This window comes from Neurospora tetrasperma (genome assembly GCF_000213175.1).
Source record: "Neurospora tetrasperma FGSC 2508 unplaced genomic scaffold NEUTE1scaffold_2, whole genome shotgun sequence".
Lineage (NCBI taxonomy): Eukaryota > Fungi > Ascomycota > Sordariomycetes > Sordariales > Sordariaceae > Neurospora > Neurospora tetrasperma.
The window spans coordinates 2,877,081-2,893,505 of NW_009799100.1; the positions used below are offsets into that span (position 1 = coordinate 2,877,081).

The window sequence follows — 16,425 nt, forward strand, 5'->3', positions numbered from 1 at the left end:
CTGCTCACTTATACTTTGGTCGCCGCCCCCGTGGTCAACAACATGACCGCGCTCAACACCTTGCCGGCCGAACTTCTCCTGGACATTGGAGAACGTCTCGATCGCAGAGACTTGGCCTCTCTGATCCGTGTCTCCAGATCTTGTCACGCTGTCTTGACTGACAAATTATACAATGTCAGAGGCAAGCAAGAGGCTGTGCGTTGGGCCGCCGATAATGGCAGCTGCTTGGTCATGAAAACCGCGCTATCGCGATCCCTCAATGAGAATGAAAAGTCCGAACTCGTCAGCATACCCATCCTTCGTCCGCTTGTGCCGCCAGACCGCCGCTGGCCGCTAATGGCTACTCCGCTTGCTCGCGCATCGTATCATGGTCATCTTGATGTTGTCACCTATCTCTTGAATGTTGGAGCACGCCAAGACATATCGTCGTACCGGCTCTGCAAGTGCATTGACTTGCAAAGTATCTTCGAGGGCTTCGAGGGCCACGATTTTCCCAATGTCCCGACTTGGTATCCTCTTCACTACGCAATATGCAGGTAAGTCTCGAGCCCTTACCGTTTGGCATGCTCCCCAATTTGCTGGTTCTGAACAATGCTTCACAGCAGTAAGAATGAAGAGATCGCGCTGCTCCTTATCGACCGGGGTGCGCCCTTGGTGGTGTGTCAAGGTGGCCCCCATATCACTGCACTCCAAAGTGCCGCTGCGAACGGTTGTCTAAAGGTCGTACAGCGTCTCGCGAAACGATACCGTGAGCTGAATCATGGTCCTTTGTTGACCCCCGGGCAGAGGGTAGATGTAGGTCGTCCGCCGGCCCCCAATGCAACCGATGCTCGTCTCAACTCTGCGATGCACTACCTCGCGCTGTGTCCGCGTCGTGAATATGTTCGCGAAATCTGTCTCTACCTGATGGACCTCGGGGTTCCGCTAGATACTCCATGGGGTAGTATGGCCATGTCGCCCCTTTTAATGGCATGCGCATTGGGAAATTTTACGGTAGCTAGTGAATTTGTGCAATTCGGAGCAAACCTTCAACGTCGGGATCCGACAGAGCAGGAACGTCAACAACTTCTCCAAGAAGACGTGTTGCCCGAACACCGGCAAACAAACGCCTCATACGTGTACACTGCCCTGGGAGCCACGTATAGACGAGCTAAGCAGGCCGGCGTTGTGTGGCGTCCAGGCGGCAAGGCGCGCTGGGAAATCGAACGGCAGAACTTTATCAGAATATTCATCCAGCACAATGGCAAGGTTAACGAACCCGTCAGTCGAGCTGGTGACACCGCTTTGGCAAGAGCAGCCGAACGAGGGCTCGTGGCTGAGGTCCGAATACTTATCTCGGAGGGAGGCGCTGTTGTTGACAAGCCAGATGCGTTTGGAATGACACCGTTGTGCAAGGCTGCTCTACACGGTGGACTTGCTGCCGTTGAAAGTAGGTTTACATCACCATTACATCTCAGTGCTCCGCTTTCTGATGGGCATGTATTAACTTGGTTCACAGCGCTCTTGGAAGCCGGGGCGGACCCAAACCTTCCCAGTCGAATTGGTCAAATCACGGCCCTGGAGATGATCAGTGGCATGATTGCGGTGCCAGAAATCGAGCAAATAATCATCTTGCTACTACGCTACGGTACACGTGTAGGAAGATTATCACCTCGATCTCCCCATCAGTATGAACGAACTCACTTGATCGGTTTGTTGAAGCGAGTTCTCGATCGTAACAACCCTTCAGACTACTTGGCCGTGTCGACAATTCTCGAAAACAGTACTGAAGCAAACATAGCGCGTGGGTGTTGGCAATACGCAGCCGAGGTTGCCCTTCGTCTCGATAAGAATGGGGATTCCAAGAAGCCAGGACACAGACAATTGTGCTTACTCCTAGGTACCTTTGGTTCCAACGTTGGCTATGCCTTTGATGATTCCAGACTCTGCTCGATTGTTAAGCAGCTCATCAAGACAGGCCACCCGGAGAACATGTCGTGTCTGTTTTACCTTGGAGGAAGGAATATGGAACTTCAACTGCGGGACTATTTCCCAAGCGTGGTTAGGACACTCAGCGGCGTCTTCACTCGAGAAGCGATGCTGGCCTTGGCCTTGACGCATAGTAAAGAATCAGCGTTGCCTTTGGTCTCTCAATTGCTCGCTGACAACGATATCGACGTCACTGGGAGACTTCACTGTCTCAGCACCAAACCGACGCTACTTCATCTGGCTTGTAGCAACGGCGACTGGGGATCCGCAGGCCTGCTTATCACCAGAGGTTGTTCCGCGAACGCTGTCAATGGGTGTCTTTTAACGCCCTTGGCGGAGGCCGCAGCGGGCGGTTACAGGAAGCTGGTCGAAGCTCTGATGGACTGTACAGCGGCTGATCCACACGAGTCATTCCGGAGTCCTTCAGACACCACCAGAGTATTGCAAGATCACTTGGCAGTTCAAGAAGACTTTCTTCGCCCGCCTCCCGGAGCCAAGCTCTCCCAATTCGTCGTCCGTGAGCTCATGAAGCTCCAGGGTGCACCTTTAGGGTTTACCGATAGTGATACCAGCAATCAGCACTCATTGGACCCATCTCTTCCCAAAAGGGGGGCTCGGAACCGTTACACGCCACATCTCTCTGGATTCTCTGCTCTTGAAGCGGTAAGTTGCGTATATTTGTAGGTAGTCTTCGCAGTCCCGATTACTAACCTCCTGCACAACTTAGGCCTGTCACGAGGGACACACCGGTGTCGTAAAAGCAATTCTCAAACGTCACCCCCTTGCAAGACATACCCATCTCCAAGTCCAAAGGGGTTACATGCTCGTAAAGCCGTCGTCCAGTCTTCTGACTGATGCGATCATGAACGGACACTGGGACACAACGCACATTTTACTCAACAACGGAGCAGATCCCAACCAGGGCATCCTCCGCGGCTGTCTCGACCTAACTCCCCTCCACATCTGCGTGGAGGCACTTGTGCACACAGTCCGGTTGTACAACGCCGAAGCCGAGACCCTTGCTACCGAGCAGCCTATACCCCCCGGCTCCGAGGCTCCGCCCCCGTTCCCACCGGATATGCATCCCCAACTATTGCCGTTCGTCAAGAGAATTCAGAAAATTGTTAGTGTCATTGCGCACCTAAAGAACAGAGGTGCAAAGGAGGAATCAGACAATTCTGTATTCAGGATCGTTCACAAACTGGAGGGTGAACCGTTCTCGCATAATACAATGGACTTGTTGAAGAGGTTTATGAACAGAGAGGACCCAGAGTACATGGGGGGAAGGTTCATGGAGAGACATGAGGTGGTGGTGACGAGGAAGTTTACGCTGGATCCGGAGGGCAAGAAGATTGTTCTGAGTGCTGAGGCAAACGACGAATCGAAGAATGAGGGTAAGGGTCTCCCGAAGAAGACAAAGTAATCATGGTAATGATGGGGTGGCGCACTTTGGCGGTATTTGGGTCGTGTTGCATAACTCTTTGCATTTGTTTTCGGATATCTTTCGCCGGATCAGCGAAATACTAATCAAGGGGTGTTTGGGAACAGCGATTAATTAGCCCAAGTACCAAGTAGCGATTAACAACATGAAATGTTTCAATGTGCTTCAAGCTGCGATGTTTTGTTGACCTGGATAATTTCGTTAGACTCCAATGATGAGCCTTACACAATGCCTGTGCAGTTCAACCCCACAGTTAGAGACATGGCAATCCCTTGGGCTCTTTGGCTTTGATACAAGCTCCCATATGGTGTACTTGATTTTGACAAAAGCATATTCACAGCTTGAAAACGCCTAGGGAAGTTGACTCGAGGTCTCGAGCTAAACATCTTACGAGTAGTGGACTTTAAACTTGACGATGGTTAGTCAAGACGTGGTCGGTCCCATCTGAGGAACAAGGGCCCCAAACAAAGTGGGTCTCCGACCAACACCATGCCAAGCTAGTTTAAAGATTGGACTGACGTTGGGCTCTAAATACCTATCCTACAGCACTATACTTGGACTTCTCTCCTCAACTCTTTTCTCTCTTTTTCCCATCATTTTCTCCTTCTATTTCAAATCATATAAAAATGGGAACTAAAAAAAATAAACCTCCCTCCCCCTCCCCCTCCCCTCCCCCCTCAGCCGGTCTAGCCCCAAGCACCTGGGCCAGCGCCCACGGAAGAGGAACTCCCAGTCCCGACACTCGCCCCCGCCGCACGTCATTAATAGCCCAACTCCAAATGCGGCGCTCCTCGGGGGTCCTGGGCCTCGCCGGCAAAGCCCTCGCCATCTGCCTTCTCCTCTTCTTCCTTTCGACGGGCGCCTACGGCGGCATGATCACCGGTTTCACCAATGGCTTCTTTGCCGCGCTCACACGGATCAAAACCGACCCTTCGGTCATCGTGGGGTACGAGCCAAAGGAAGAATTTACGGGGGTGAAGGCGGTGGATCAAATTTTGGTTACGCTGGTGACGTTTTTTGCTGCTTGGTTGGATGCTGGGGGCCCGGTGGAGGGAACATCGTGGGAGGAGACGTGGGAAGGGCCGTGGCTGGTGGGCTTGGTAAAGGGAAGGGAGGGGACGCAGCGGGGAAGGACGTGGGACGTGGATGTGCCGCTTTGGATGGCTATGGTGCAGTTTGCGGGTGCTTGGGCGTTGGTGAGTGTAGAGGGGGCGAGGAGGGGCAATCAGGGGAGGGTAGTTGGTTGGTGAGTTGATTTTTTACCTTTGCTGGTTTGGTGACTGCTCGTGATAGAGGAGTTGTGGATGACTTGTGTTCAAAGGGGGAAGAACGGGTAGTGATGGCTGACGGTTTTACAGGACTGGGTTCTGGGGTATGGGCATGCAATTATTGTCATACACCATCGCGGGCCCGATTTACTTCATCGTCTACTTGGTTACATCGCCCGTAGCAAGTGGCAGCGACGTGGACGCGCTGGTCGTCGACGGATGGGAGATGGCCATGCTGCCAGTGTGCGTCACAATGGCCTTCATTGTTCCGGCGTTCATGATGGGATTACCAAGCATGCCGCAAGCTGAGCACCAGAATTGGATAGCTACCTGGCAGGTGTTTCCCATTCTGCAGGCTAACCTGATTTTCTTCCTCAAGAGCTTGTGTGGCTCTTCTGATGCTGGAGCAGAGGGGAGAAACAGCAGCAGAGTCACGAATGGGGGGAAAGCGGCCGGCGCAAGCCCGGTGTATCGATTCACCATGAGCCTGTGCATAGTGGCTCAACTGGCCTTCCTTGCCATTGCGCTGATCCCGCCCACTGCTTTGCCAGAAAGCTTGGCTGCCTCGTATCCGTGGCTCTCGACGATGTTGAGGGAGGTGAGCATTGGTTCGGCTCTCCCTAGGGCCCTATGGAATCCACCGTCTACCGATACGGCGAGCCCGATCCGGATTACATATTTGGCGCCGTTGGCGAAGCACTTTCTTCAGTGGGATGTGTACAGCGGTAACTTTGCGCTGCTCACCTGGGCTGCATACCAATATTGGACTGCTGGAGTCGGCGGTTTTAAGCGATTCGGCAAGGCGTTGGGCTGGTTCGTGCTTGGTGGGCCGGTTTCGGCAGCGGCATATCTTTTGTGGGAGAGAGATGAGGCCGTTGTCGAAAGAGAGGATGAGCGGGGGAGGAGGAGAAGTCGGTAAACGGTGAAGACGGGAGACGGGAGTTTGACCAAGAAGAGACGGACCGGGGCAAGTCGAAGTCGGGGACCGGAAACCAATGACAAACTCCGAAATGCGGGGGTTCCGAGCTTGTGGGTCCCCTCACTCACTGCTCCCGCGGCTACGGTGGCCCAAGTCAGGTCTATGCTCAATTGAAAAAGTTTCGTTAAAAAAAAGTCCCTGACAGTGGCAGCCGCTAGACTCGCACCGAAGGGTATCATTCAAATGCCAATACTAATGCGACCCCGATATCCAGCCCCAACTCTAACTCCAATGAAGCAATGAAGCGATAAAGCAATGAAGCAATGAAGCGATAAAGCAATGAAGCAATGAAGCAATGAAGCACCGAAAATTAATAGGAATTAATAGGAATTAATAAGAATTAATGGGAGTCGATGGGAATTAATAAGAATTAGTGGGAGTTGACTTCGCGGGAGGTTTGACCAAGGTCTTGGGTAGTAGTGCAAATGGACCCTGGACCTTCTCCAAATTTTGGCAAGAAGTTTGGAGTTGGGGGAGGTAATAATGTAAATGGATCCTTCTGCCTCTCCCAACAACCAAAGAAAAAAAGAGAGAGAAAGAGAGAGAAAGAGAAAGAAAGAGAGAAAAAGAGAGAAAAAGAGAGAAAAAGAAGGAGAAGGAGGAGGAAGTAGGGGGGGGGGGGGGGAAGGTGAGGAGGTAGAGAGAAAGAAGAAAGAAAAGAGCAAAAAAAAAAAAATTTGAGCAAAAAGATAGAAAACCAACGAGGGTATAAAGACGGGAGGTGGATGGAGGCGTTAATATAAAAAGGCTCGCAGCTGAGGCCAGATGGAAGCTCGGACCAATTTTCAATTGAGCATAAACCCAACTTGGGCCACCGTACGCGGCGCAGATTTCCCGTATCCACCACGGAAGGGGCGCGTGGCGCTGGAGACCTAGAGGTACCTACCACTGCGTATGTATGCACGAAAGGGACAAGGATCCGAAACAGGATTCAATGTCCATCTTGGCGACCTTCCCTCTTTTTACCTGGGCTGTCTGTCATCTTCATCCCACCTTCTGGTCCTGACTTTCGTCATTAATTTCAATTTCCGTCTGTTCCGGCCAAAACACTGCCCTGGACACCACACAGTACACTACTATACTTCCCTCCTTCGGTCGCGACTACACCTACTTGTCGCTCCAGTCGCTTCTTGCCGACATCGTCGCTCGTTTCAATCCGAATTCGCTTCCGCTTTGCTTTTGATGCACTCGGTCCAGTCTGGGGCCGCCGCTTTCTAGAGATTTTCTCGGGTTCTTCCCAGGGCCCGCGCAGCTCCACAGAAGACCTAAGCTGGGAAGCTGACCACCATCGCCGCAACAATCAATGACAGCAGGCAAACCGCCCATGATATACCGTAGCTAAGCCCCTGTGATGACCTGATCGGCCCGCCAATCCTTCGAGTCGATGACCTGACCGTAACTTCTACACTTACTGCGTAGAGATATCAACAACAATTGCGCTGGCGCAACCTAATCACCACCATTTCCAAATCTTGACAAGCGACGCCATGAGCCTCAGAACCCTTGGACAAGCAACAGCATGAGGAGCTTTACCAGGAGCACGGCCGACGAGGGGGGCGCCAGTGTCGATAATGCTTCGTTCGAAAAGGGCCTCAGCATCTTCAGTAAAACCGGCATCTTGGCCCCTTTGCGCAAGACTGGGACATCGGCGACAACGGTGACCAGGACTATCAAGGCATCAACACAACAGCTGTATCGGAGATACGTCCTCGAGCTCATATTTCAAGAAAAGGAACTGCCGCCTTCAAAAGACGGCCGACATATCCCATTACGACCCCATCATGACAAACCCCTGATCGACGAACGGCGAGGGAGCGCATATATTCCAAACACGATTCGGACATCCCGCTACACCGTCTACGATTTCCTCCCGAAGCAGTTATTCTTCCAGTTCTCGCGCCTGGCCAACTTCTACTTCCTTTGCGTCGGTATTCCTCAAACCATTCCGGGCGTCAGTACAACCGGAAACTTCACAACCATCATTCCCCTATTGTTCTTTGTATTTCTTACTGTTGTCAAGGAGGGATACGATGACTGGAAACGCCATCGACTCGACAAGGTGGAAAATGCAAGAAGCGCGACCGTCCTCCGGCCCACAGGCCACGTTGACAGCCGACAGGACTGGCGGACTGGGTTTGGATTACGAAGAACAAAGGATACTCAAACAGTGGCGGTTGAAGAGGTTATCCCCGACTCGGATTATCAATGGCATGCCACGCAATGGAAGGATTTGAAAGTCGGCGATGTCATCAAGCTCTCCCGCGACGAGGATGTTCCCGCAGATATCGTGCTGCTGTACGCCGACGGCGAGAATTCCATGGCCTACATCGAGACAATGGCCCTGGACGGAGAGACGAATCTGAAGAACAAGCAGGTATCCAAGGCGCTGCAGCGTTGCAACACTATACAAGGTATTGCCAATTGTCGGGCCGAGTTCGTGGTGGAGGATCCCAATCCGGATCTCTATCGATTTGACGGAAGAGTAACCGTGGACGGTGAAACGTTGCCTTTGACTTTGAATGAAGTGGTGTACAGAGGCTGCACGCTACGCAACACAACATGCGCGATCGGTATGGTCATCAATACAGGAGAAGAGTGCAAACTCCGACGAAACGCCAACCGGCACCCCAAAGCAAAGAAGCCGGCCATGGAGAAAATTGCCAACAGGATTGTCATCAGCCTTGTTGTTGTGGTCATCTCCCTTTCCGTCGGTTGCTCCATGGGCTATTTGATCTGGAAAAATGCGTATGAGCGCAAGGCATGGTACTTGAAGCACCTGGGAGTCGACTTTGAGGATATTATTATCGGATTTTTCATCCAGTTCAACAATATCATTCCTTTGGCGCTATACGTTAGCTTGGAGATTGTCAAAATTGGGCAGATGTTAATGCTCAATTCCGACCTGGAGATGTACGACAAAGTATCTGACACGCCAGCCAAGTGCAACACCAACACCATTCTCGAGAATTTAGGGCAGATCGGTTACGTCTTTTCGGACAAGACAGGGACTTTGACTGAGAATGTCATGAAGTTCCGAAAGATGAGCATCGCCGGAACGACATGGTTGCATGAGATGGATATTGTGAAGGAGCAGGAAGAACAAGGGCTCACCCAAACGAAAACGAAGGGCAAAGAGCTCAACGTTATGTTGGAACCGACCTGCGAAAACGGCAACGCATTGACAAAGACAACAACCGCTGTGTCAGTCCGCTCACCGAGCCCGCGCCGGTCATCTTCACAATGGCGGTCGACTGGTCGGCCTGACCATGTCCAGCCAGAGGTCACGACTGAGGATCTACTTGAGTACATAAGGCTGCGCCCAAAGGCTCCGTTCTCGAGGAGGGCAGTTCAGTATCTTCTTGCTATGGCCCTCTGCCACACCTGCTTGCCAGAAATCAGAGACGGGGAGATTGAGTTCCAGGCCGCTTCACCCGATGAGCTTGCTCTTGTCAAAGCCGCTCAAGAGCTTGGGTTTCTCGTGGTTCAACGGTCCTCCCAGTCCGTCACGCTCCGTATATCGCGCGGTGATGGCACTGAATTGGAGCGCACCTACCAAATCCTCGACGTGATAGAGTTCAGCAGCAAGCGAAAGCGCATGTCCATTATCGTGCGATGTCCCGATGAAAGGATATGGCTGATAACAAAGGGCGCCGACTCCGTCATTCTTCCAAGGCTGAGGATGGCACAGTTGGCAATACAAAAGGCTAACGAGGTCCGCAAGAGCTTGGAGGTTGAGCATGAAATGCAACGCAGGAGTGAGGCTCGAGAACCACGTAACAGTTTTGGCGGCCGGCCCAGCCTTACAATCCGCCGCAGCATCAACCTTGCCAGACAGAACAGCGTTGCTGGACCTAGCAAGCGCCCAATCACCAATCGTAGTAAGTCGTTTGAGGTGGGTAGAATGTCCCTGACTGCACCAGAAAATCGCCTCAGGCCCCAGGTTACCGTTCGCACAGCATCCTATGATGTGCCTTATGAGGACGCTGTTGCGGCGTCAGTGTCAGACAAGTTTGCATTCCTTGACAATCCTTCCGTGTGCGATGAGGGTGCTATCTTCACTCGATGCTTCAAGCACATTGATGATTTTGCAACCGAGGGCCTCCGAACACTTCTATTCGCTCAACGGTTCTTGTCCGAGTCTGAGTACAACACATGGAAGAAGCTTTACCGCGACGCAGAGACGAGTCTTGTCGATCGTCAAGAGCGCATCGAAGCGGCCGGTGAATTGATCGAACAGACCCTGGACCTCATCGGTGCCACGGCAATCGAAGACAAACTCCAGAAGGGTGTCCCAGAGACAATTGAGCGTCTCCGACGAGCTAACATCAAAATATGGATGCTCACTGGCGACAAGCGTGAAACGGCCATCAACATCGCCCACTCGGCTCGGCTTTGTCGTCCTACTTCCGACATATATATCCTCGACGCCACCAAAGGAAACTTGGAAGGTCAAATCATGGACATTGTCGACGAGCTAAACATCCGGGCCGAAACCATGCCTACTGCGATTCCCAACCACACCGTAGTAGTGATCGACGGTCACACTTTGGCGGCTTTGGAAGAACCGGCAACACACGGGAATGCCAAAGAACTCTTTTACAGCCTCATCCCGACGATTGACTCGGTTATCTGCTGTCGTGCCTCCCCCGCCCAGAAAGCCTTGCTCGTTACCGCCATCCGTAACCACTCCCATCAACCGAGCACCATCAAAAAGAAGGGCTTCCTCGCCTATCTGATCACACCTAAACGAACACCACCACTTACTCTCGCCATCGGCGATGGTGCCAATGATCTGGCGATGCTCTCAGCTGCCCACGTCGGCGTAGGCATCTCGGGCCGGGAAGGTCTGCAAGCCGCGCGAGTTGCTGATTACGCCGTGTCACAGTTCCGCTTCCTCTCCCGCCTCCTGTTAGTACACGGGAGATGGAATTACGCTCGCACATCCAAGTTCATTGTTGCCACGTTCTGGAAGGAGATGTTCTTCTATCTCCCTACCGAGCTGTATCAGCGCTACACTGGATATACAGGTACCAGTCTTTACGAATCGTGGAGTTTGACGGTGCTGAACACGCTTTTCACCAGTTTGTGCGTGATCGTCCCCGGAGTGTGGGAACAGGACCTGAGCGCAGAAACGCTAATGGCCGTGCCAGAACTGTATGTCTGGGGCCAGAGGGACGGTGGCTTGAATCTGCGGAAGTATCTGGGATGGATGATGGCGGCTGTTGCACAGGGTGTGGTGGTCTGGTGGGTGTGTTGGGGTCTCTACGGTGGGATTGCGGTGAAGGATAATGGTCTGTTTGCTGTGGGCAATTTGGTCTTTACCGTCGCAATTGTCTGGACCAACTTGAAATTGCTGTACGTTTTTGTCCCCTCACCCATTTTCACTCTTTTTTCTTTTTTTTTTCTTTTAGGCACGACACTTACCTGTTAACCAACAACAGCATCATTGACACGCACCACAAGACCGGCATAATCCTTGGCGCATTCGGTATTACCTTTGCAGGCTGGTGGATCTGGCAGATCTTCCTCGCCAGCGCCTACGCCCCGGGTGTCTGGCCTTACGCAGTCCGCGGTGGATTCTTTTCCTCGTTCGGCCCTGATCCAGCCTGGTGGGTTGCTCTCTTTGCGGCCGTCGGCCTGCTCACCGCTGTCGAACTCGGCTACAAATCTACCAAGCGGAATATGATTATATCCGGACTATGGAGGCTGGGATGGAGGAAATGGATGCAGTGGGAGACATGGAAGGGACTCCTTGCACTCGGGAGGGGAGGAGGAGCGAGGGGAGCAGGGCCCATGTGGGCTTGGGATGAAGCAGGTGGTGAGGGTAGGAACGTAGAGGAGTGGGATGTGGAACTTTGGCAGGCTCTGGAGCGGGAGCAAACCGTTAGAGAGGCCTTGAAGGGGATGGCTAGGGTTGGGCATGAGGGCGATGGGCCTGAACCTGAGGAGATATCGAAGGAAGAGGAGGATGATGAGAAGAACAGGGTTGAGGAGACTTCGACGATGGACAGCGAGGGACAGCATGGGTCGGCAGTGGTGGAGAGTCTTCAGATCTCGAAATAGGCTTTCAAGGTTGAACGCTCTCTGCATGTCTGGATTGTGGAAGGCAGTGAGTGTAAGTGGGGAACAGTTTTGGTCTTTGGATTGCTTCTCTTGGATACATACGCATCGAGATACCCTTTCGTATATGATATTATAGATTTCATATCTTTCATAGATGATATTTGAAACACCAACTGCCCAACATCGTGGAACATGGTGGGCATTGACGGCGAGGGGACTCGGGCCGACGGTCATCCACCTACCAATCTCCCTTGGTGATGGCTGACCAACAGTCACGCGAGTGTCAGGCACTAGGCACAACGAACCAACTCAAAGCCTGGTTGCCAGTTTCTACCATACACAAGACATGGGAACCGTGGGGTTTGTGTACTTGTGCCTGTGCCTGTGCATGAGTCTGAGTACCTATGACTGCGACCGCAACGGTGACTGGTGAGTAACCGGGGACAGAGAAAGTTGTCTCTGAACCAAAGGCTTTTGTTTCTCCTCCTGGCTGACCTTGGGCGCCTGGAAGGTGCAATGGGGCGCATGGATTCTGGTGTGCAGATTTAACCGTGGGTCACGGTAGTAAACCGTTAGTTAGCCTGACGAACCAACCCACTCCCTTCACTCTACCCATCAACCGTGAGCAACGCTGGAAAACCAGTTGCACGCCCACGAGCGGAAATATTAGATCAAGTAACTTATGCTAGTAGATGGTAGCTGGTAACTGATAGCTGGTAACCTGGTTGTCAGTGAGGATGTCAGTCAGTCAGTCAGTCAGTCAGTCAGTCAGTCAGTCAGGACGATCTAGCAACCGGGAGGAAGAATCGAAGGATGAAGATACCGAGCAACTCAATTAAAAATTTGCAGACACAATACTGACAAGTTGGTATATGCGAGGAAGTTACTTTAGGAGGCAACTACTGTTATTCGTACTGGAACACGGGCAGTATATCAGCCAAGGTTAAATCATAAGAGCTCTGTTGTTATCTGACTGCTTGTGTGCTGGTGAATATGGTCGGGAGAGTGAATTTGACGAGACAGGATCTTTTTATAAAGAGAGCGGCGTATTTGTGTTAGTGTGTGTGTGTTAGTGTGTGTGTGTTAGTGTGTGTGTGTGTGTGTGTGTCTTGTTCTTTTCTTATTAAAGAATTTGGAGTTGGAGAGGAGGACTCCCAACATCGAAGCGGGTGTGGCAGGTTACATGGATAAAAGCCGTCGAGCGTTGTACGACAGCCCAGTAAAGGTTTGTTTGTTTAACTCGAGACATCGGGTCAACTTACCTAAACGTATTAATATCTAGCTAGTTCGTTTCGTTCTATAATCAAGGCGTGATCTTGCTGCGAATACGCCGTTCCCTATGTCAAATATGTTATTTTCAATTATACCAATGCCTTTGTCATTAGTGTCTAGCGAGACGAAGCAAGTCAGTTTATCCTTGTAAGATTTGGGACAATTAGGTTCAGCATTGAACTGTACATATCGATGACAGGCTTTAGGGTTAGGTATAAGTGGGCTTATAAGTACTAGCTGTTTGTGCACCTTCAACAACAATCGGACCTTATCCGTTCAATCGGGTATGGTGTAGCGGTAACATCGTTGACTCTCACTTCTCAGGAGTGACTGTTCTCTCAACAGCCCCGGGTTCGACTCCCGGTATCCGAGTCTCAAACATTTTTTTTTCTATCTTTTTCATTTTCTTTTTTCCCAAGGATATCCCGGGTTTCATTATCACCATTATGTTGATTTTCCTCCCTTGTTCCTTTTGTTTCCCTAATGTTTTGTTTTTGTTTTTTTTACCTAATTTCGTTGCGTGTAGTGAAGTTGAAACATTCAGGGGAGGGAAGACATCTGCCATTCCTACTTTCTTGTAACAACTACTACAACAACCCAAGCAAGACGATACAAAATTGTTTTGTCGTGCTTTCTCGCAACAGCCATTCTGGGAGACTACTACTCCCGTTTCAAACGTCCGGGATCTCAAAACAACAACTGTAACCGGCACCTTACCATTGTCCCTTCTCGGCATGTCTTGGCTGCTTGAGATTCCGAAATAGGAAACCTTTTCGCTTCAACTCCGGAAAAGTTCAAAGTGGCGTCGCGATCGCACGTGGTAGGCAGGGTTGGCTATGGCCAGATAGTGGTACAAAGGCTGAGGGAGAAACTGTCAGAGATCTCTGGGCATCTGCTTCTTTCTCTGCTGGGTGACCGATGAAATTTTTGCAACCTCCCGGTGACATGGTTTTCAGTGCTCCATCTTCTAATTTTTCACCACACTGGCGTAGTGGCCTCACAGTGTATCCATTTATCGTACAATATGTACATCGTATTCGCCAAGTCTGTGGGGACCGTGGTGACATGGTTCGTCTTGGAGAGAAGGCTTTGTTCCTTATGTCCGCCCCATTTCGTATCGAGGTTTGTATGCAACGTTCCTCGGTAGCGTGAAGCGAGTGTTGCAATATTTCAGTGAGCTTGTATTCCGATCATATCTCGAGCTCGTCTTTTTTTTGCTGTAATGCTGTCCGTAGGTGAAAAATGAGTACGGTTTCGTTTATAGTAGAATCCGTATCCGGAGCTCCTACGTATGTAACGTAGGCAGCAAAATTACACTGAGGTAAGGTGTTTAATTTCCCCTTTATCCTGTTGGTTTCCAGCTGGCTATGCCCTGCATGTTTGAATGGTTGTTTCGAGCAGGGGGCCGAAGCATTCTGTTCGGCGTGCTGTTTCGGGCAAGTCAGGGTGTCATCGGCTCCATGAACTGACATGGGTTGATGAATGAGATCTGTGTAACGTACTTTGAGCTGTCAAATTTGAAGTGGTGTGGTCAAGCTGCCGAGCCTTGTGAGCGCAACGGATGCATCGACGTCCAAGAGGGTCAGATTGGAAGAGAGCTGTAGTGTAGATTTCCCCATGGTTGCGGCGAGTGTACTCGAGAATCAATTCTCATATTCCTCGGACGTTTGTTCCTGGTGACCTGGCCATCCTCGTGAAATATGTTCATAGCTATTGCCAGCCAGCAGTAGGTGATGGCCGGCACTTTGAAGCTTTCGTGAGTCAAGGCCCGCCCTAGGCTCTAGCACCCCACTAGCGCATGGCTCTCGGACGGCCCAAATGTCACGGACCATCGGACGACAAACATGAGGGCTAATTGACGGCTCTGATTGGGCGGTTCTCAAGAGCACTTTCACCGAGGCGATGCGCGATGGTAATGCCTTGTAATCGCGACCTCTTTCCTACGCTACAAGAGATACCTGATGGTTAAATCAAAGTCCGATACCAAGGATTGTCCTGGCCGAGAGACAAGATAAATTGGGGAACTGTGATGGGAACACGGGTTGTTTGTTGTGTTGGCATGGTGAAAATTCAATCGCACCCTCGTCGGCATTGAGTCGAGAAGGCGCAGCCCCGCTGCGTAGGGCTAGAACGGCCCGTAATTTACAGTGTAACGCTCCCTAGATGGATCCCAGCGCTCCTCGAAGCTGATGCCTCCATAAAGTAGACTAGTGGGAGTGGGGTCTGGTGAAGGAAACAGACACGTAAAAACAACGACAGCAATAAGGTTGGTGACGGTTCGGATGCCTTTGGAAGCAAATGACTCGTAGAAGCATCCAATGAATAGCAGAGAAGAAGGAGAAAGGAAATGATGAGCACCTGCCGTTGGTTGGCCCAGCTTATTCCAATCAAGCATTCTGCGGGCTGCAGCCACAAAGCCAAATTATTGACGGTTGGAGGTGTCAAATGGAGCTGATGTGCATGCATCTGCGCGTTGAGGGAGCTGAGCTGCCAGACCGGCGCGCAGCATACGGCAGCAGCGAAGCACCTCATATCCACTTTGTCGGTGAGCAGTCCAGAACGACGACATGAGTTCAAGATTGGATCGATAGTACACTACACAGTAGACCCTTTGAACCCTTTGCAGGTCAGATGAAGTGACTGACGATAGTATGCCGAAGACGGACGATGTCAAAAGACAATCAATGACGGTTACAGTCATGCGGATCAGATGCGCCGTGTCGATTTGGCGAGGGGTAGCACGTCATACAAAGCTTCTTTTATTCCATATCTCAGGCACAAAGCCTGGGCGGCACAGGGGGATCGACGAAACAGAACAACTCAAACCACTGTATGACGGGCCAGACTGGAGTACTGACTCTTGCTCGGTAGGCTTCCAGCTAGCCACTGTTAAGAAGCTGAGGGTGATCTACGCCTAAAACCCGCCCAACTTCTTATCTTCACGCTAGCAGAGACAACAGCCAACGCTACCATTTGCCAGCGCGACCTGCTGCGACCAAAAGTTCCTCTTGGGAAGGGCGCCCAAGTGGAAGGGAAGTCTCGACTGGGGCTGTTTCCCAGTCTCCTGTCTGCCGAGTCTTAGCAGGGGCACTTCGGTTGATCCTACCCAAGACCCGATCCATCCTCGCATCACCCAGGATTCCCTGGTCGCACTCACTTCCTCGTTTCTCCTCCCTCGGCTTCGTTTGTTTCGACCGTGGCGACCGTTGTCACACATCGTAACTGGGTGGGGTGGGCTCCATCGGGCAGACACGAGAAAATGTCAAGCTTGAATCTCGCGCTCGCGAGGTCAGCACTAGAGGTGTTGACTTGTCCCAAACTCTACTCAGACCCACAACGCCTCCAACAGGCTCAGTTCAACACCACGTTCCCGCTTGGCAAGATTTCATTCCCTCCCGCCTATGTCACTCTGCGGCCACTCTCTCGCGCCACTC

The 16,425-nt window shown here is 51.5% G+C and overlaps 3 protein-coding genes across 3 annotated transcripts; all 3 read left to right on the forward strand.

Annotated features, from left to right (window-relative positions):
- Positions 1-42: 42 nt before the first annotated feature.
- NEUTE1DRAFT_121104 (uncharacterized protein) lies at positions 43-5,778 on the forward strand (the record flags this gene model as incomplete). The annotated part of the gene is made up of 8 exons (XM_009851214.1): positions 43-536; positions 606-1,429; positions 1,499-2,631; positions 2,696-3,387; positions 3,650-3,718; positions 3,833-3,846; positions 4,091-4,655; positions 4,768-5,778. The coding sequence occupies 8 exons, from the start codon at positions 43-45 to the stop codon at positions 5,594-5,596; spliced, it is 4,620 nt and encodes a 1,539-aa protein (XP_009849516.1).
- A 1,397-nt stretch (positions 5,779-7,175) lies between these two features.
- Positions 7,176-11,719, forward strand: NEUTE1DRAFT_79192 (uncharacterized protein; the record flags this gene model as incomplete). The annotated part of the gene is made up of 3 exons (XM_009851215.1): positions 7,176-9,429; positions 9,577-11,011; positions 11,098-11,719. 3 exons carry the CDS (start codon positions 7,176-7,178, stop codon positions 11,717-11,719), a joined length of 4,311 nt encoding a protein of 1,436 aa, XP_009849517.1.
- A 346-nt stretch (positions 11,720-12,065) lies between these two features.
- NEUTE1DRAFT_38605 (uncharacterized protein) lies at positions 12,066-12,558 on the forward strand (the record flags this gene model as incomplete). Its single annotated transcript, XM_009850459.1, has 2 exons — positions 12,066-12,148; positions 12,456-12,558. 2 exons carry the CDS (start codon positions 12,066-12,068, stop codon positions 12,556-12,558), a joined length of 186 nt encoding a protein of 61 aa, XP_009848761.1.
- Positions 12,559-16,425: the final 3,867 nt, after the last annotated feature.